The sequence below is a fragment of the Cupressus sempervirens genome, chromosome 10 (genome assembly GCF_028749045.1).
Source record: "Cupressus sempervirens isolate cs-2001-9-10 chromosome 10, ASM2874904v1, whole genome shotgun sequence".
Lineage (NCBI taxonomy): Eukaryota > Viridiplantae > Streptophyta > Pinopsida > Cupressales > Cupressaceae > Cupressus > Cupressus sempervirens.
In genome coordinates, this window is record NC_143127.1 from 784,612,526 (window position 1) to 784,634,730 (window position 22,205).

General features: G+C 33.6%; 1 protein-coding gene across 1 annotated transcript in view; it reads right to left on the reverse strand.

Annotated features, from left to right (window-relative positions):
• Positions 1–3,793: 3,793 nt before the first annotated feature.
• The window catches only part of ATG6 (AUTOPHAGY 6), a 186,564-nt gene continuing 168,152 nt past the window's right edge, over positions 3,794–22,205 (reverse strand). The window contains exons 9-10 of the mRNA XM_089807349.1: positions 5,199–5,348; positions 3,794–4,275 (exon numbers count right to left, since the gene is read on the reverse strand). Of these exons, the coding sequence (XP_089663475.1) occupies positions 4,014–4,275; positions 5,199–5,348 (412 nt within the window). The 3' untranslated portion in view covers positions 3,794–4,013. The remainder of the gene's footprint in view (positions 4,276–5,198; positions 5,349–22,205) is intronic.

Below are 22,205 nucleotides of genomic sequence, written 5' to 3' on the forward strand. Positions count from 1 at the left end.
ATGATTAGTAAGAAAAACACTAGCTTGTTAAACAAATGCTAGGTTAACTATCCCACTAAGGCAACCTAAATGAGAGAGAGGTCTTAATCAAGCTTCAAAAGGGTATAATTAGCTTGTCTATAAAGGCTTCCATGTATATCATAGAAGCGCAACAATCACTCACAAGGTAACACTATAATCATAGCTTCAGAAAATTGTGAAAAACATGTTTTAACATATGGACTGATATAAGAGGCAACAACCTTTGTTGTTTTTCTAATAAAAAACATTATGTGAAGAATACAATACAAAGTTTTACTATGAAGGATTTAGTAACTTCAAAGGAACGCTGCCAAGCATAGCATCGTTACTTATCAAGAGATTTTCAGGTAATAAGAAAAAAAACTAAGCATTCAATAGTAACTTCAAATGAACATTGCCAATCATAGCATTGTTACTTATCAAGAGATTTTCAAGCGATGAGCAAAAGATCTATGCATTCAATAGTCGCCTTAAGGAATAAACTATGCACTTCGCATTACAAACTAAAATCAAAACAAGAACAAAGCATACATTAAGCTATCATCAGAATAACCTATAGACAAGTCACCATAGTAGCTAGTTTCACATAATCTCATCATATTAAAATTGAATATTTGAACCTCTTTAGTTTATTGAGCTTTTTTGTCTTACCAAGTATACACCATAAGGGTAGGATAGAAACAAAATAATCTATGAGTAGAAAACATTGTGTTGAGACCTTTATATTCACTAATTCTCCCTCTTAAATAGATTACCACAGTGACTTTGAATGTGGAAAATCTTGCCATCTCAAATCACTATATTGTCAATCAATGTAGAGATATTGAAAAGTATTTTATTTTTGTTTTGGAAGTATCATGATAATACTCGAACTGAATGTACATTTTTCAAATTATTTCCTAATTTTGCATTTGCACATCTCACTAGATTGATTTATTAATCTACCCCAACAATATAGATATTGATGTAACACTAGGTCTAATTGCTTTCAAATCCTTGCTTTTTTTAAGGATTCACTCAAGGTTACTACCAGCCTATTAGGGTTCCTTGATTCCCTAATCCCTCGAGGACCTTTATCCTATCCTCCAATCACACTCCAACCTAGTTACACCAATAGTTAGGTTTATTTCATTTCTCAAATACTTCTTCACACCTCATTGTTGACCTTACTCGTATGGTTTCTTGACCAAAACCTCCATCCATGTAGTGTGCTAACTTTCTTTAATTGTCTTGGAATCCCCTTGACCTTCTAGATACCAATCTTGCAAGTTGAAACCAAGTTCCTTACCTATAGTTCAAAATTGCTCCAAATAGGGCTATTAGGAGTAGCCCTCCAAACTAAGTTTTTAAACTTTATCTCCAAATTGCTCCAAAGGAGGTGGCAAACAAATTGGTTATTCAAATACCCTTTTGGGAAAACTTAAAGATTTTGTGGATCTCAAAACCCTAAAGTGTCTGTACACCCAAAAGAAACTTTTTAGCCTACTTTAAAGGGTTTCAAGACAATGTTGACTAACCTGAATAGAGTATGTTATTTCACCCTCCAAAACTCATCCTAGAAACTTTTTCTTTGGTAGGATTTTACCCTTCTCATTCATCCTCCTGCACCAACTAGTTTGAAGTATCCAAACACTTTCAAACCCCAAAACTCCTCTTCTTGATCTATGATTTCCTAACCAAGTGCACGGACTTGCCTAGGGCATCACCCTAAAATTGTTTGCCATGCTTCTCAGGGCCCCAAAACTAATATATATTATGTACATAGGCTCTACTACCATGTCCCTTGAAACCATGAAGAACTCATAGCAGGAATTCATGGGAGAGCCATTTTTGCTCAAAAACCCAAAACTAGAACAACACACTACGTAATTAGAAAAGATTTTCAAAACCCTAGTAGATGGAAACTTAAAATCTAAAAACTTAAAGAGAAAAGTATTATACAAGCCTAGACAACACAAATCTAACACCAGACTGGACTGTTCAATCCATTTGTTTGTACAAGTAATACAAAATGCAAAAACTATCTAGAAAAACGTGCATTCACTTGCTCAATTTGACTTATTACAATTCCCAACCCCTGGGATGTGTTTGATTGATGGATACATAGACTCCCAAAGAGGTTGCAAGTGGTTGGCATAACCACTACCCTCATTCTTGTGCTTTGCAACTTCTTGCCCAAAAAGCTATCAAGCAACTTTTCAAAAAGTTGCGCAAACTTGACAACTTTTGCGTTTCATGAGCAACATTGCTCCGCATCATTTTGGGACCTCTTGGCCTCTCTAGATTGAGTGAAAAATGATGTCAAAACATGAGTTTGACCCTAAGGCACCAATATGCATGTTCTTAAGGCATGGTGCCTACTTGACAACTTTCACAAATGTTGCACAACTTGACATCTTTCTCATCTTTTCACTTTCTAACTCTCCCATGACATCCAATGAGTCCTTATCCATATAAGAGCTTGAAATCACACCATAGATGAAAAAGTGGATTAAAGTCGCACCTTCTTCACACTTCTGAAGGTCCTAGACCTATGCTTTTAAGCCACAAACCAAAACTTAGAAACACACCACAAACATCTACCCAACAACTCCTAACTCACTCACCATCCTAACTTGGCTAGTGTCAAGACAAGCCCATCCCAAACCAAAAATGAAAACTTAGACTAAACCTTAGACTAGGTGCTCCTACAACAGATATGCAACACATTTCCCTCTTAAAATTTTTACACTATATACAGGATTTTGCTTTCTCAACCTTGTTTAAATTGCTCCAATACGCCCTCCGTTTTGGCAGCAACCCCTTTACTTAATGGAGGTTAAGATTAAATCGCAACGCAATAAAAATTTCAATATTGAAATCATTCTTGCACAAAAGAAAGAATGTTGGAAATACAATTAAAAATGAAAAAAGAAAATTTGATGCCAGTGCTGGTCTTAATTGGTATCCTAAAAAAAGGCTAGATATTTGTGCAGAGTTCCCTTAAAATTTCAGATTCTTCAAAAACCACATTCAATGATATCGTGCTTCATAACAAATGATATGCATCTCTTAGCATGTTGATTTCCTAAAATAGAAACAGGACGATGCTATAAGTAGATGTTCAATTAATATTATTGTATTGTTAACATAACATTCTTTTGAAGATGAAAATTCAATAAGCTTGCTTCATATCATCTCATTCATTCAGTTTAGTTTGCTTTTACTTCTGTCATTCTTGTGGGATAAGGAAGCCTGTAATTTGTTCCCTAACTCTCGTACATAATGGTCAACTTTGTGTCATCTTGAGAAAAGTTTGATGTACTTGATTTGCATCATCTCATCTATATAGTTTTGTTTGCATATACCCCATCATTCATATGTACATTAAGATTTACATTTTAGGTCTCTAAATAGTGGTCTACTTCTCATCTGCTTAAGAGACGATTTCAGCACCTAGATAGTTCTAACAAATTAATCAGAACTTCAATAAAGAACTCATGTCCAAACTATAAAGAATAACCAACCAAACATGATAGATCTCAGACTAAGCTTCGGTATTTTCATACACAAAACAATCTACATTGGTCCTCTGATGGTTGTCGCTGTAGAGGAATTTAGAAGTTTAAACCCTCCCCTAGAAAAAAATTTGTACTTTTTCTTGACCAAAAGGACCTTTTCACAATTAGAGGTAACATAATTCATCCATGACTCAATCCAACCTGATTTATCCAGTTCAACATTAGACATGCAAAACCTTTTTTTCTTCCTATGCCAATCATTCTAGATAATGTTTGGTAAAATCTTAATTTATAATTCAATTAATTATAGTGAATAAGCCATTGGAAAGCTAGCCACCTTGAAAACAATTACTGATTTTCTTCCCTTCATGTACTAGGGTATATGTGAGGTAAACATATGATTGTATCTACTATGTGTATTGAGATAAAAATGGCACAGAAAATTAACTTATATAACTGAAGTACTACAAAAATCAACTACCAATAAATTTTCTATGATTTTGTGCCAGTGTCATGCCGAGGGCGTGATGAACCTAGACTCTGTTTTTTAAGTTCAGAGGCAGCTTTTGAATGCAATGAACTAGTCCCTGAATTTATAAAACCAACACCAGGAGAATGGAAACCAAAGTTACTAATAAACCAATATAGAGCCCATTTTAGATCACACAGCATATACTTCAATGCTTTTGTCCAATTTTCGTGCTTGTTAAAGCTTTGAGTGATAGTGTAATTCTCCACTTTGTCATTTTCAATCCTGAAACAGAAATATTTACGAGATGTTAGCATTTTTTCTGAAATGTGATCATTTAAATCATAGAGAGCCATCTGAGCTTCACAGAAGACATTATCTAAAACCTAGTTCAGAATGTATGTGTATAGTAAATGTGTGCTTTAAGGTAAATTCAATAACAATATTGACATTCCAACCATTTTTAACCTGCATCAACTGATTGAACAAAAAGTGGAATAAGGCATTGAGATATGAACATGAATTTCATAAATAACATGTTAATCAGCATCTGAGTCCCAATATACAATATTCCTTGAATTTATGCATGAACTAGACAAATCAGTCATCCACAGGTTTTGTTGCAAATCAATTTCTAGATTTATGATTTCTTGAGATCATGAAAAGAAAAAATAGTTGTTCACATTTAACAAAACAGCTATTAGACTGATGTTTGAAGGATAGGTTCAAAGGCTCCCTACTACTTGAGTTGATCTAATTGGTTTCCCACAAAATCTATACAATGTGAAAAGAGTTCACTGTGAACAGATTAATAATGGGCATATAATCATCTGCCATAATTGTTGATACTGTGTTTTATAGATATTAAGGTCACTCAAAAACATAAAATTTCAATCTAATTCAGCAAAATATAGGGAAGGTTGCAAATCTATAATTACGGGTGCCTAGATATAGGATATGACTTCCTTTTATGTATGTATGACTGGCAAGTCTATATGATCTAAGACAATTTATAGGAATAGATAAGAGCAATAGTAATCAAAGCCATTGCCATACTTCTGTCAGAGAAGATCAAAACAGATATCAGATATATGTTGGAAGCACACTAAATGCCTGATAACCAAAGGCACAAATATACAAAGCCATGCTGAAATAAACTTGAAGAGAACCACTAATTAATACTAATAATCGTGTTGAAGAAGGCTTGCCTGTACGGAAATTTAACACACTTGTCTAGTGGAACATTTGCAGCCCTGTCTTTTGCATTTGCATAGTTCTCAAACTCCTTCAGACATGCTAAAAAGAATGTCATGGCTTTATCATAGCGAGTGCTCCAAAACAAGTTTACTGGCCCATACCTGAAACCAATTACACTCCATGATCAAACATAAGCAGTCACAATATTAAAAATGTCCATAAATCTTAACCAGGTTTATATACTCTCATTCCATCAATCATTCTATGAGAGGTATATTGCACAAGCATTAAACAAGAACATCATGATGTACAGCTATGCCTAATGAAATGCACTAGTTGAAGCATCACACAGCAACGCATAAGTGTAAATAGAATTCAATTATACACAATATTTCACACAAAAAATCCAGTAGAAGGAATTATTTGTAAAAATAGTGAAAACAACTTGGTTTTAATTTGCATGTCAAATATAGTGAGTAAAAATAAAAACAGATAAGACTGCACGCTTAACATGTCAACCACAAAAATTACATGGCTTTTTAAAAGTGAAAAATTGTTTTTAAATTTTACTTTCACCTAAGAAGTTTTGTTGGAAATTGAGGTATACACTTTGTAATAAAGTCACACGTTGTAATGAAGTCACCTTCATGACTTTGACTTAGTAATGAAAATGTTTAGTTACTTATGGTGTTAATTAGGAGTTAATTTCCCTTAGGGTGGTTTGGAGGAGTTGTACATGAATGCAATGCTTTATAAGCAATTGCATGTTACTTTGTTAAGTTACCACAGATGAGTGATGATCTTATTTTCATATTTTTCTGCTATCTTTGAGATCAAGATGACATACTTTACTTTTATAATTTATCCCTGCAAATTTCAACATGGTATCAGTGCATAAATAATATCTGGGTGTGAACAATTAATTGAATGGAAAAACTCTTCCCATGGAGGAAAGGAGATTAATAGCAAAATGTTGGTAGAAGGTAACCCAGCGGCATGAGAAAATTCTGTGTGCCAAATATCCTAAAAACTGTCTCAGCCACCATTGTTTTGGTAGAATAGTGTGTTTGCATATTGTGTCCATGTGCAAGAAGTTGTCGTTTTGGCAGGGCTGTTGGAAGTCTGCAATGGCCACGTTTGAGCATGCTACAGATCTCCTCTTCTCTGCCAACAATCGTAACATATAGTTCAGTAAAATAATTATTTTATTCATAATGAAGATATTTTTTGGAATGGATGGAATTTAATGATATAGGGAGATAAGTCAAGCATACAGGGCCATTTTTAGTTTTTGCTTTTCTCCCCCCCCACTTTTTTTTTTGCAGAATGTGACTTTGGAGTTATGATTTCAGAAAAATAAATTTGAAGAGAGAAACACACAGTTTGGAGCATGTGTAAGGGCGTTTGAGAAGATAAAAAAAAGCCTAGATAACAATTCATGCTATGCATAACTTGAGGAATTGTATGCAATGACAAAAAAGTTTATAGAATGAAATAGATTGTATAGCTTGCTGGAAACATCTGAGGTGGGAAGGATATCTGGGCTCTGAGTTTTCTAAATAATTCAAGACATTGCAAGAATTTTTGTACTTGGATAATCAAAAGAATAAATGGCATATTTTTCAGTGAACAAGTAAAATATTTACCATTTCTCGCTGGTCACATTTTAACTCACAACACAACCAAGGAAAAGTCACGTTGTTGCTGTAAAATTCTCTAATAGATATATCTTAGATAATTGTGCTTGGAGCAATTGTTTTCTAGATTGTTTAAAATTTAAAGCCATTGAATTTGAATTTTTCACAAGTGCATCTAGATCTGGATAAGTTGGTGTTCGAATTTTCTGCATTTTAATTAAGTTGTCTATTATTTTTAATGGCATCACATATCTCATTATACATATATTATTATATATTAATATATGCAAGAGGTGTCTTTTCACTAAGGGACACCATTAATTTATTATTATATAATATAACTAGTATTAATATCTGAGATGCAGGGTTCGAACCCTGCCAGGCAGGTCCGGATTCGCCTGGGGTCACAGCGGATCCCCACAGGATTCATGCCACAAATTGTGGGTCTGCCGAGGTCCGCAATAGTGTTTAATAATTGTATTATTTTTAACAATATTATTCTTTTTAATTCTTGAATATTCCAAAATAAATATACAATTTAGGATGTAAAATTATCTTGAATCATGTACTCTCGTTTTGTGTTAACGAATTGTAAATTTAACAAGAGCTCTGAAGGAGCTAGAGTCCCTTGCCTTTTGCGAAGTTTGTAGGAAACATAAGTTATTGTGGTGGTGGTGTTTAAAATTATATAACTTTTCAAATAGAAATTCAATTATGAGAAATAATTGGAGACGTGTAGGTAGGTGGCAATAACTAATAGGCTACTAGTCATATTCACCTTATAATGACACTGCCTAATGTAATAAATTCTCGTCTAGAAATCGGTTGGCCTCTTTCAATTATGTCATATAAATGCCAAACAATTGTTTTTATTTTCTAAATTTAAAATTTTAAGACATTAGCGAGTGTTCTTCATGTGTAGCTATAGAACGTTGAACATGATATCTAAGTCAAAAGATTTGAAAAAGGAATTTGATTTTGCCAGCTATAATGTTAGTATGGGATAAATTCCATTGAATTAATATTATATAAATTTTTTGGATTGTTTAGGGATTATTTTTAACAATTATATATTAAGAAAAAATACCAATTGCACACATATGGTTATTTTAAAAATCATATTTTAATTTAGTTTGATTTATTTTAATATTTGAAATTAAACTTTAATAAATATATTATTGCTTTAAAAATAAGATTTAAAAAACAAAGTTAATTATTGATAATGTTACATTCGCACGCTAAAAATTTAATATAATATAAACTGATCGAATATAATTTTATTGAATTGAACATATGGAAATAATATATAAGAATTTATTTTTATTTTGTTAATTCTATTAGACGCAATAGGCAGTGCCTACATTTGAGAATAAATAATCAATATTTCTTTAAATCATTAAATGCACCTTTATGATATAGATCATATTGCAAAAATAAGAGAATAATAGTGAGCTGGTTGCATTGGCAAATAAATCTAAAAGCCCGTTTGAATGCTCAAATAAAAAGCCTTATTTTATGCATTGTGTTTTAAATCGCGGAACTTGTTCACTAGATTCAACGTATGTATGTATGCATCACTATCTTGACAGTCTAGGGTTGTGGAATATGCAAGGAGACATGAGACTCGAGAGTCGTGAATTTTAGACTCATTTTTGAAAAATGCATTCTATGACATTTCCCATCATGAGGGGAGCCACACCCATCCTTATTAATGGAAAAGCATGCACAGATAGTTTGCTTCAGCAGGTAGCATTTCAATTTTCATCCACACTAGGTGGGAAATGCCATTATATGCGTTGTAGTTTACTATATCTTTATTCTTGACCAATTTGCGATAGTGTTTTGTGTTGCAGGTTCCTTCGTACCAGCTCTTGAAGATCATGGAATGAGCGTGTTCAACAGATGGGCCAAGGGAATGCATTTGTGCCACAGCTTAGTGATGTGAGGAAATCCTTCAGAAAAGATTGGTGCAGTGAAGAACAATATTCAAGCAGGGCAAAAACCATATCTTCCATGTATACCCAAAAAGAGGCAATTCTATTACTAACAAAATGTAATGACCCTGTTTTCCATTTGTATTTGATAAGATAAATTTTGAATCCGTGAATGATATAATCCCTCCCAAAAACGATATCCTTGTATATTTTCCATGTTTGAAGGGATGTGTCTATTCTAATGCCCTTATTATAATTATTATTTATATGATTAATATATTATTATTAAGGTTTTCATAAGGTTTTAATAATATATTAATTGTTATTCTTTGTTTGATTATTAATTACTATAAATATTATTTATTCTTTATCAAAAAAGTATACATCATAGTATTTGATGTATTACTATTTTATATTATATTTATTATTATATTAATATAATATCATTATTATATCAATATGTTGATATATAAAAATTACATTATATTATGATAAAATATATAACCTTATATCATACTTAATGAATATATTATATTTATTTATCATTATATCAATAGTTAATAGTAATGTATTTTTTATATCATTTATCTATCTCTTGTAGGTGGAGAACACTATATAATTAGGGTTTTAAGTGGGAGCCATGACACAAAAGGAAAACCCACAATGCTATCCAACTTAGAAATGCAAAATTCCTTTTGTCAAAATAAGGTCCCAACCCACTGCATGTAATTATTATTTTCCCGTTGGGTATGATCACAGAGCATCAGAATTGGCCTGAGAGAATAAACCATATGGTTTAACCAATTTGCATAAGATGCAACTCAAAATTATCATTCTTTTGTCCCACAAAGCCATGCACTCTTACCCTTGAATCGCTCTGCTCAAAATCAAAAGAGGGAAGGCTCTGTGTTACCACCGAATGCCATTCGTTGGAAGGCCCTCTTCTTTTGTCGTTCATGGAGACATTGTGCAGCTCAAATGCGACAAGGGTTACAGTGTTCTTAGCGCGTAATTGTTGGTACTTTTGCACAAAAAAAAATTTCTGGTTACAAATGGGCGCATACTATTTCTGCACATTCTTTCTTTCAAGCATGGATAAGCATTGGGTTATTGCGTGAGGAAGGAATATTTACATTCTCGGATTTATTTTCTCAAAAAGAAGCTTGGATTTTTTCCAATGAATAGTATTCATATTTAGGGGTTTTGTTTTGGGACAGACATTTCTAATGGTTCTCCATGAATGCCATATCTGCAGAATTTGTGCCCAGGCTGTTGCCCCTCATTTTTTTCCAGGTTTAACCAAAATGTTTCATCTCTATAATTTTTTTTGATGTGGTGTTGTAATTGGACTAAATCGATCTGAAGGAAGATGGAGGAGGCTAGAGGAAGTGATATACAGTCAAGAACATTCCAGACTTTTATTTTTCCAATTTTTTATCTTAGAAAATAATTTTACCCCTGGCAAAAATTCTATTAGCCAATGAAAAAATTGGAAATTGCTGATTGAAAATCAATTAAAAAATAAATCACTTTCGAACTTTAGCATTATAATGATTATTGTTATGAAAATTAAATATGAAATACCACCGAGAACATTAGTTCCCTGCCTTCTAGATTAAGGCAGGGACTAATATTTAGTTTTCCTTAATCCATAGTGCAATTATAATAACTCAACTTAAATTATCATTTCAATTAATTAATTATAATTCCACCCATAATATCAACTAATCATAATTAGATGATTATATACTGAACTCCACTATATCTCCCCTAAAAATAAAAATAAAACAATATAGTGTTTAATAATAATATTATATTTTTAACAACATCATTCTTTTTAATTCTTGAATATTCCAAAATAAATATACAATTTAGAATGTACAATTTCCTTGAATCACGTACTCTCTTGTTTTGTAATAATGAATTGTAAATTTAATATTTTCCTTAATCCATATTGCAATTATAATAACTCAACTTAAATTAAAATTTTAATAAATTATTTATAATTCTACCCATAATATCAAATAATCATAATTGGATGATTATATACCAAACTCCTTTATAACTCTATTGAAAATATAACTGACACGGACCCACGTTTGTAGCGCGGACCCTGTGGGGACCCGCTGTGGGCTCGAGCAAACCCATAGGGACTGGCAGCCACAGCAGCCAAAAAGTGAAAACAAAATAATGATAACTATATCTTTTTTCATACTTCTTTCTTCCGAACCCTAGAAGGAGCCTAATAATATGTTTTTTTTTCATTTTTGTTATTTGCAACAATGACTAGTTAGAGCTTAGTGAGTGGGGAGTGGTCCCAAAAAATTAAAATTGATAGAAGTTCTCCTTTGTGGAATATACAACAAGAATTTAACAATGCCCTGGAGAGGGGGTGTTTATATGGAAATATAATTTTTGCAAAATCCAATATAGAAGCTCTTATTACCAAGTTAAACATCATTTCTAGGCCCAATAGGTAGAGGGGTCAATATATGTGAGGGCTCAGAGGCAGAAAAGAAGGGGTTGTTAGCTTCTCAAATAGTAGCCATGTTAAAAGAACAACAAGATGTTGATAGGTTAGCTTCAAGGGGGAACAAGAACAATCAAAAAACAAACCACCAACATCACCCTCTCAAACAACCACTAGACATCATCCCTTCTTACCTGTGTCTTCTACAAATGAAGATGTAGAAACACCCCAAAGCGCCGCCTACAAGAGAGGCCCATTGGATAGGGCATTTCAAAACGAATTAAGAGAAACTGTTGATGTAAAGGTTGGGTGTTGCCTCTTTGTGAATAGTTTTCCATTCAATCTAGTTAGATCACCTTAGAGAAGAGGGATGGCCCAACCAATAAATCAAGTTCCTAGTCGTTACCAAGGTCATGGATATGAAAAGTTGAGAACCACCTTATTACACAGTGAGAGAAAATCATGTAGACAACCTCCTCAAACCAATAAGAGATTCTTGGATCCAAATGGAAGTGACTATTGTCTTTGATGGATGGAAAGATTGCAAAACCCGTCCATTAATAAACGTGATTGTTGTCTCCCCCAAAGGGGCAATATTTTTTAACACAACTGATAGTGAAAGGGAGGTAAAGGATGCTAAACTTATCGACTGGATTCTCATTGAATCCATAGAGTTTGTGGGCCTCGATAATATTGTCCAAGTAATAATAGACAATACAAAATTTTGTATGGGTGCTTTGGTAGAAGCATGATATGATCATGTCTTTTGGACACAATGCATCGTCGAGTCCTTGAATATGGTGATGAAAGCAATTGACACCCAAATTGAATGGGTGAAAAAAGTATGAGGATGAGAGCCAAATGTTTGTGACAAACCACCATATGTCACAACCGTTTTTCAGAATTTTCTCCAATTTCGAATTATTGAAGGTAAATTTTAAAATTTATTTTAAACTTTATTTAGTTTCACTTATCATTTTATGTCAAACTTTACATTATTGAATAAAATGTTTTTTGTGTTTTGTTTATATATTTAGAATGTGCTAATTAACTTGCAATCAACATCTTATTATGTGGTTGAAACTCGGTTTACTTCACACCCAATCATCCTTAAATGACTTGTAAGGGTGAAAGAAGGATGATCCCAAATGGTTATTAGAAACTAATGGAGTGTATGGAAACAATTGAATACAACAAATGATTTTCGATGATGATTGGTGGGCTCATGCAGATTTTGTATTAGAATTCACCAAGCCCATCATGTCTATGCTTCAATTTGCTAACACTAATGAGCCTTGTTTGGGGGAAATATATGATGCTATGGACTCCATACTAGAGAGAGTGAAATCGATAAGTTTCAATTCTAATACAATCCTCTATCCTTGTTTATTGAGAGATTTTAATTTTTAAATTTTTAATTAACATTACATCAGGATAACTTACATGAACATCATTTGACATCCTAGGTCATTCATAGGAGAGAGCAAGATCGTGAGGACACCTTGTACAAAAAGGTGGAATCAATTATTCTTCATTGCCCGAACAAGATGACTATAGCTTTACACCTCTTGGCATATGGACTATCTCCCATGTATGACATCGTCGATATACTTACTATTCTTGGTAGGGTGCCACCATACAAAGATCCTGAGGTTGCGAGTGGGTATAAGAAGGCATTCAGTGGGCTCTTTAGCGGTGAGCTAGCAACAAATTTTAGGAGAGAGCATGCAGAGTTAGTGTCAAGAAAAAATGCAAACACCGATGCAATTAATGACCAAAGTAGAATGGATGCTATTAGATGGTGGTACCTACATGGGCAAGACTATATGTACTCCACTCTCTTGCCATTAAGATCCCATCACAAGTAAATTTTAGAATTTTTTTTTCTTTTTTATGGCACTTACTTTATAGAACTGGCACTCTTAAATTTCTATTGTATTTCTATATTTTTTTAATTTTGTTGGCTATCTCTCTAAGTTGCAAACTATTCTACCACTGATTGGAATTGGAGTACATACTCATTTATCCACTTAGTGAAGCGTAACCGGTTGGGTTCTAAGAAAGAAGAGGACTTGGTAAATATTCACAATTGGTGCAAGGACTCAAAATACAAGAAGAGGCTAGAGAAGTTGTGGGATGTAGCACCCGAGTTTGTTGACTTGGGTATGACCATCCAGGATCTAGCTAGAACTACCTCGCTAGATGTTTTTGATTATGTTGATGATATAGCACCATCTGGGGATAGTGGAATAGGTTTGGGTTCCATTGATAATTATCTAGATTTACTTGCAGACAAGGATGAAGCCATTGATCCCTCATTTTTTGATGACCCATTTGACCCTTGAAGGGCATTTTGATACTATGATAAACTATTAAACACTTATCATTATGATTTTTATGTATCATTTTATTGTCTAAAATGGAAGCACTTCCATGTTAAGAGTGTTTAGCCCTCTGAGTAAGTGGTTTGGGATCATGTCAAGCGCCTTGAATAGGTTTTTGCATGGATCTGATTGTTTTCCCCCTGTTCTACTTCTCTCTCTCTCTCTATTTTCAGCCTCTTTCTGACAACTTTCTTTATGAAACCGAGGACTTTGACTTTCTAGGTCAAGGACAACCTGAAGGGTCAAGGACAACCTTGACCCTGACCTAGGGTAGGGTCAACCTCGTCCCTAACCCCAATTCCAATTTTCAAGTTCCAAAGGTTTTGGGATATCAGGCTTCAGAAAGTTTCATTTTCCCACTTCTGGGTCAGCTGTTTCGGGTTTCGGAATAGTAAACTCTTAAATTACATTTAATCTAGGTCCATTTCTAGGGGTTAAGGTTAACTGGGATTTAATTCTCCAATGTCGGCCTTCTCTAGAAGTTTGAACCCTAGATCTCTATATAAGGAAGCCTTCTTCCCTCATTTTATCTAACCATTATCTTGTGCATCCATGATTCTATGAAGTTAAGATCTACTACATAAGGCATAAGAAGATATATCGGATGATCCATTATCAAGCATTCAAGCATTCAAGTATTCAAGATCGAAATCATCAAGGAGATCCATTGTTAGCCATTGAAGGATTCAATCTCTATGGAGCCCTCTTGTTGAATATTTATCCATCCACATTCATTTAAGTCTTTTCCTATGTAAAGATCTATTCAAGATTGGTGTTGAAGATCTAATGTCATTGATTTGAGACATCCTACATTTATTTGGAGCATCCGTACTTGTGGATTCAATGATTCGAATCCTCCACTAGGATTTCAATATAAGTATGGTGAATAGTTCCATTTACTTTGTTTATATTTATTGTAATTTCAATTACATTTCAAGGGTAATTCCAAATTGGGGTTTGACCAAGGCAAAACCCCCATACAAACAAAAGAATCATTTTTCTTGCAGGTACAGGTACAATACAGGAAATTGGAGTTCAGATTTGGATACCCTTTTCGCCAAACTTCTAGGACAGAAATTTCATTAGAGCAGTGCAAGTCAACGTCGACTTTTTGGGGTAAGATTGTGCTCCGTGGTAAGATTATGCCCCGTTATCTAGGTCAAGGTCGACCTACCCTCAGAAGGACAAAAGTTTTCTAGGTTTTCTCTGTCTCGGCATTTCCAATCTGGAGCAAGTTACCAAATTCCCCGAAACTATACATAGACATTAGAAATCAGCATTTTCCAGATCCACCCTACTTTGAGGTTAGTATTTGTCTTCAAGATTTCAAGTACATACTTTCTATAGTAGATTATAGGATTGCCTCCTCTCTTCATATTTTCCATCGTTTGATTCATTGTGCATTGATCACTTCCTTGTGGTTAATCAATTTGGATCATTCCTTTTGGGAATTTGGGTGAAGGATAGGTCCTATATTCCCCTCACATCATATTCATATTCCATTCTATCTCATACACTTTATTCATATTTCTTCCTATTCAATTATTATGTTTCAAACTTTATTATTTGATTAACTAGTCTATGTTTTGAAATTGCATTTTGCAATTGAATAAATCAATGTATGATTTTCTTTAGAATCATGAACATAGATTAATAAGGGAGCATTTAATGTTTATCTTTGACATTTGGCATTGATCAATGATCAAGCAACATATATTCATACTATGAAATGATTTAGTTTGCAATTATGCATGTTTCTCTTTTTTATGTATATATAATGCATATATTTAGATATATATATATATATATAGTCACAAACCCCACATGAACCCAAATGGAAAAAAAAAAATTGCCCAAGCCCACAAACCTGAATCTATCCTCGAACCCAAACCAACAACTTAGATAAATATAATATATATAGTTAATATTAATATAATATAATATAGCGATTATACTTTCAACTTAATATATATAATATAATTATTGTTAATACAAGAATTATATTATCACAACCTTTATGTTATATATGTCGAGCTAAAGGAATCCGACCATAGCTACAATAAACTCAATGCTCCCTCTTAGCTGGGGAAGAATCCTTCTTGATAAATTCTAGTTTGTCCTCTTGATGCTAATTTTCAACACTCCCTCTTGAGCTAGGGAGGCTTTTTATATATAGGTGGAAATATATTAACTTATACAATATCCACCATGTGGATGTAGAAATTATCTATGGCATATTGTCGGATATCACCATCTATTGTCCACCATAAAGAATTGGGATTTCTACCATTATGGCATGTCATCAGGAACTATTACAAGAATCTCCCACCATAGCGAATTTAAAGGATTACCTTTATGGCATGTTTATATATTTGTTACCATGAATGTTGATGATATTCCTAAGGGGGAGTATCCTAGAATTGTTGGAGCATTGGAGAGATTTTAGCATGGATGTGTGTTGCATTCATGACTATGTTATTGATGTCAACATACTGAGAAGATTGGCAAAGTAGCAGACAAAGATAGAGACCGTATGATTCAAGGATTGAAGATGAGATCAAGAGAAGTTAAGGACACGTCCTACAAAGTGTCTTGATGATGCAGCTAAGAGCGCATGCAGAAAATCAAAGACTAGTAGCAGTTATTCAAGATTTACAAAAGACAGTTTACAAACAGAGTTCTTGAGAAGAGGTTTCTAGTAATCGGGCTATATCTCATAACAGGGATAGAATCTGGTTGAGCGCAACTATATAGAGGAAGAAGACATCCTAATGATGACGTCAGTGAGTGCGCAAAGTCTGAGGTCGCACATGTGAAAGATTTGTAAAGACTATGATCCAATAGTACTATGTAATCATGAAAAGATGTAATGTAGCATGTTATCTTAATGAGGTCCGATTGTAATTGTAATTGGGAAAGCCTCAAGGTCGACTCAATGAATTTGAGGACTTAGTATAAAGGAAAGTTGTTTTCCTAGTGATTATGTATGCAATGAAAAGAAGAATCAGTACATGTGATAAGCAATCTAAGGGATTATTGTGATGCGAATTTGTGGATCTGGTTTGAGATCTGAGAAGTACTTGGTACACCAGAGGCACAGTGAATGAGCATAGTGACTATATTTGGCAGAGAGTGCTAGTGGACAGTTGATCAATTTTTATTATTCTGAAGGGAATAATACAAAAGCCAGTTGGACAGTGGGTCCTTCTGCCTTCTACAACTAACAGGATTGGCACAAGTCCTAACAGGGTTAGAATCTCCTCACAGGGATTAAAAGTCTCCTAACAGTGATTGATATGTACTGAATGTGTTTCATTGACTCCTAACAGAGTTCACTGTCTTACAAGGAAGTTATATATTGGTACATCATTTTGTGGCTACCATCCCCACTAAGATTTTCCCTCTTATCAAGGATTTCCCTAGTTAACATATCTGGTGCTATTGTGTATGTGTATCTTCTTATGGTTGCCATTTATGTTGATCACATGTTTGAGAGTTAATAACGTTAACAAAAGTTGTATTGATCAGATAACTGATTCACCCAGCCACCCCCCTCGCCCCTCTCAGTTATCTTGGTGGACTTTACTTTCTAACAATTGGTATCTGACCATCAGGTCCTTGAAGGAAAAGCTTAACAACTTAAGGAGATCAATGGTGATTCTTTTCAAAATAGGAAGTCTTAAGTTTGATGGAGTTAACTATGATAGCTGGAAACAGAAGATGAAGACATCTCTGCTATGCATGGGTCTAGGATATTGGCTAATGACTAAGAATGGGAAGACCGTAGTTGAAGAAAGAAAACTTGAAGAATGTTAACTTGAAGGATATTGGCTGATGCACTCAAATAGCTATATGCAATGCAAACAAATTTCTGATTGCAAGTTTTCATAAAATAAGTGGTATATCACAAGTGTCATATATGCATGTTAATGAATATTTATTGTTTAGACTTAAGATTAATTAATTTCAGAAAATATGTGTGTGTCATGTATATTGTTGTGTATGGGATAGTTCATTGATTCAATTCGAAAGAAGGTAGCCTAAAAATGTAAGTATTAGTTAATGTCAACAAAATGTTACAAATTTTAATTTTTGTTTAGTTAAAAGTAGAAATTAGTAAAAATGATAAAAAGATTAGGTACAATGATTTTTAATTGGTATATTTTGGATTTGAAGAATCTATTGAAGCTGAAAGAGATTTGTTCGTGTGTAACATGCTTGCCAGAGAAGCATTTTTGTCAGTTGTTCTTGAAAATGAGTACAGTCAAGTAAAATCTTTGAGGTTATCTAATGAAATTTGGAAAGCTTTGGAATCTACTTTTGAAGGTGATAAACATGCTAAAAAGATTAGATTACAAAATTGGATATGTCTATTTCAAGAAGCTAAAATGATGGAAGATGAATCTGTAAGATGTTATATTGGCAGAATATCATAAATTGTTGCAGGAATCAAGGCTTGTGAAGGAAATAAAGAAGAAGATGAGATCATATGGAAAATCTTGAAAACTTTGACACCACCATTCAAGTAGACACTTTAGATTATTGAGCAAGTAATACATTGCACTAAAAAGTTCTCTAGAGAGACTCTTCTTGGAAGATTGGAAGCAGCAGAAATAAGTTTGAAACAGTCTAGATATTTGCCTAGAGTAGAGACTGCCTTTAGCGCACTAAGTGTTTGATCTACCCTATCTAAGAATGTCAGCACTAGTGGAGATTATGCTAGGAATAGTAGATCAAGATTTGAGGAAGACGGAAAGATTGAAGAAGGAATTGCCCTACTTAAGAGAAGAGAACCAGATGATAAGAAAATCTTTAAATGTTGGACGTGTGATGAATTTGGTCATTATGCTTCTAAATGTCCTAAAAGAGTGAAGAAGTACAAAAAGAATTTCAAGTCTAGAAAGCCTAGAGAATGCTTGTATGCAAATAATGATGATGAACTAGATGAAAGAGTTCCAAGTGAAAGTGATGATGAGTTAGGATTTGTTGCTACAAAAAAAGAAAGCCCTAAAAAAGAAGTTAAAGAAGAAAGAGCCCTAGTATTAACAAGTTGTGAAGAAAGTTGATTGGATCATAGACAGTGGTTGTTTACATCATATGATAGGGGATATGAATAAATTTGTTGAGTTCAACAACTATAATGGAGGAATTGTTAGAGTTTGGAACAATGTGGCTTGTCATATTAAGGGAATAGGATCTATTACTCTTGATGGTAAAACTAACACAGATGATATTTATTTCGTTGATGGACTGAAACATGATCTTCTAATTGTTGGGCAGTTGGTTGACAAGGGATATCAATTATAGTTCACAAAGAAGACATGTATCATCAAGGATAAGAATGGTAAGAAGATTAGCACCGGTATAAGATCAAGAGATAATGTTTTTCAGCTGAATCCTATAGAGATGACATTTTTGGTTGCTAAAGTTGATAATAGTTGGTTGTGGCATAAAAGGTTTTTCATATAAATTTTGATAATATTGTGAATGCAAGTAGTACATTTGTTGTTAGGGATTTGCCTAAAATTGTGAAGCATACTAACGTTGTATGCAAAGAAAATGTTATGGCTAATGTAATAACCCCAGCTGGTTATATCCTTAACAATCATCAATTTTCCTTTGCTAATCAGTAGTCTAATATTTTGTCAAATATTTGGCAGTCTTTACTGTTATTGTTGCAAATTTGATAATCTAATTTTCAAAAGTACACTAGAGAATGCAGTTGGGCACTTACAATCTCAAATCAATTTAATACTAAGAAGTTTGTATGAATACCAACATTAATTCAGAAATTCTGCCTTACAAAATGTGCAATTATATAATTCTGAAAGACAAAGGATTTGCTACAGCTTTAATTCATTACCAACAATGTTTCAAACAAATAGTAGCAACAATAATATATTAAAATGCCAAGAACCTGGAAATATAGATTGGCTTTGACTTTTAATTTGCAATCCAATGTGAATCTACAGCAGCCCCAATAATATATATCACAAGCCATATAAATTGAATGCAACTCTTGAAAATTCTAACAAGGCCCCTCAAAAATGTCACACAAAACCTCCTTAGGTGAACATGACCCTACAACTGATAAATTGCTGCCCTATAGTGAAACGATGACCCTCTCTAACACGCAGATTGAACTCCCAGCCAGGATGTAGAAGCATAAAATTAATTATTCCACATTCAATTCATTCTCTAGAACCTAGTCTTCAGCACTTGTTCAATCAACTTCTCAATCACAATAGATATAGTAGAGAAGCAATTACATTTGGCTTTACCTCAGTAGTAAATTGCAAGATAAACTCATAATCAAACCCTTATACTTCAACAAGGGCATAAAACTAGAAACTTGGAATTGTCACAAAGACAACAAGCAAATTAATAAACAAATAATCGAATGCTTTTTTCATCAAATGTCCTCATATTTATAATCTTTAAATGGCACCAATTTCCCAAAAAAACTCCTCTTACACCACATTAAAATATAATAAAGTGTCATTAATATAATTTATTAATTGCTTTTGGCTCCAAAAATGACCTTTTCCACCATAACTTAATATTTTGACATGCAAGGCCACTATTTCTTGGTCCAGCGATTTAAAACTTTTTGTACCAGTTCCAACGAGCTATAATGAGGTGACCAACCAACAACACCAACAAAAATAGCAACTTCAGCGTATTTAGATGAATAATAATAATAATTCACTTGTCTTGCAAAAAGAACTGAATCAAAATCTGGAAACACCAAAGTGATCCTGATGATGAAAGACGATGAATGAACCTGATAGGGTGCTTTACTATAAATAGACACTCCCTCCAAAATTCTTGAAGCCCAAACTAGAAGCCCGAAATAAAAACTGAGAGCATCAAACAACTCCTCTAACTCAACTAAGCTCATCGGAACCAACAATTTGACTTCCTATAAATAGCAAGTCCCTCAAATGGAGCCAAAACACACCATAGGTTGCTAGAAAGCCCATAACCACATAGTTGAGACCCCCAAATCCTACTGCCAACTCACGAGAGTCACGATGATGAACTAACATAGCCAACTGTAGGAACCTACTAAAAATGGGGACATTAGAGCTAAACAAAAGAAAAGCTCTTTTCTTAACAAGAAGTTCACTACAACAGCAAAATTGGAGATTGTTCAAACAGATTTGAGTGGTCTTACAAAGACAAAAGGATTCTATTGTGAAAGGTACTTTATGATTCTTGTTGACAATTTTACTAGGATGATGTGAGTAGCATTTCTCAAGGAAAAGTTTTAAGCATTTGAGAAGTTTAAGGTGTTTAAGAACAGAGTTGAAAATGAATCTCGACTAAAGATTAAGTATTTAAGATCTGATAGAGGTACAGATTTTACTTCAAATGAGTTTAACAGTTTTTGTAAACTGACCGGTATCAAGAGAGCTTTCAGCCCCTAAAACACCTGTGCGGAATGGTATAGCTAAGAAAGAAACAGGTCTGTAACAGAAGCAGCAAGAGCTATGATGTTTGAAAATGATGTATCAAAGACATTCTAGAGAGAAGCAGTTAATACAAAAGAGTATACAATGAACATGGTACAGATCAGAAAAGGTACAAATAAGACTCCTTATGAATTATGGTTTGGTCATGCACCATCAATGAAGTATTTTAGAATTTTTGGAAGTAAATGTTATATCGAGAGAGATGATGATATCGATAAGTTTGATTCAAGAAGTGATAAAGGTATGTTCCTTGGTTATTCATTAAAACGCAAAGCTTATAATAAATGTTTTAGAAAGAGGACTAAGACTATTGTTGAGAGCACAAATGTGAAAGTGGATGAGAAATTTGGAGTTCAAGAAAGGATACTTAATTATGATTCTGATGAAGAAGCTAATCCTAAGGCTAACCAAGAAAATATTGAATTGTTTTATGAAACTAACAATGATTTGCAGAATGAGATCTAAGTTGTGGAATAGAGAGAGGAACCAAAATCTGAACCTAGAGCATAAGTGACACCAAATAAGAATTTAACAAAGAATCACTCTGCTGATTAGATTATTGGAAGCAAAAACAGAGGACTTATGACAAGAAACAGAGTACATGAAGAGTTATGTTTGACTTCTCAAGTAGAGCCTAAAAGTACAAATGAAACTAGCAAAGATAGCTTTTGGATTCAAGCTATAAGAGAGGAGTTGGATCATATTGAGAAGAAAGATACATGGGAATTAGTTCCTAGACCTAAGGACAAGAAAATTATAGGAACTAAATGGGTTTTCAAAAATAAAATGAATAAAAAAGGTGAGGTTGTGAGAAATAAAACTAGAATGGTATACAAAGGATATTCACAACAAGAGGGTACGGACTATAAGGAGACATTAGCACCTATTGCCAAACTATAAGGAGACATTTGCACCTATTGCCAAAATTGAAATAGTAAGAATGATCTTGACTTATGCGGCTAACAAGAAATTCAAAGTGTATCAAATGGATGTGAAGTCAATATTTCTGAATGAGAGGAAGTCTATATTAGGCAATCTGAAGGATTTCTTTTGACAAAAGGAGATATGGTTTGCAAGTTGAACAAAGCCTTGTATGGTTTGAAGCAAGCATCTAGAGC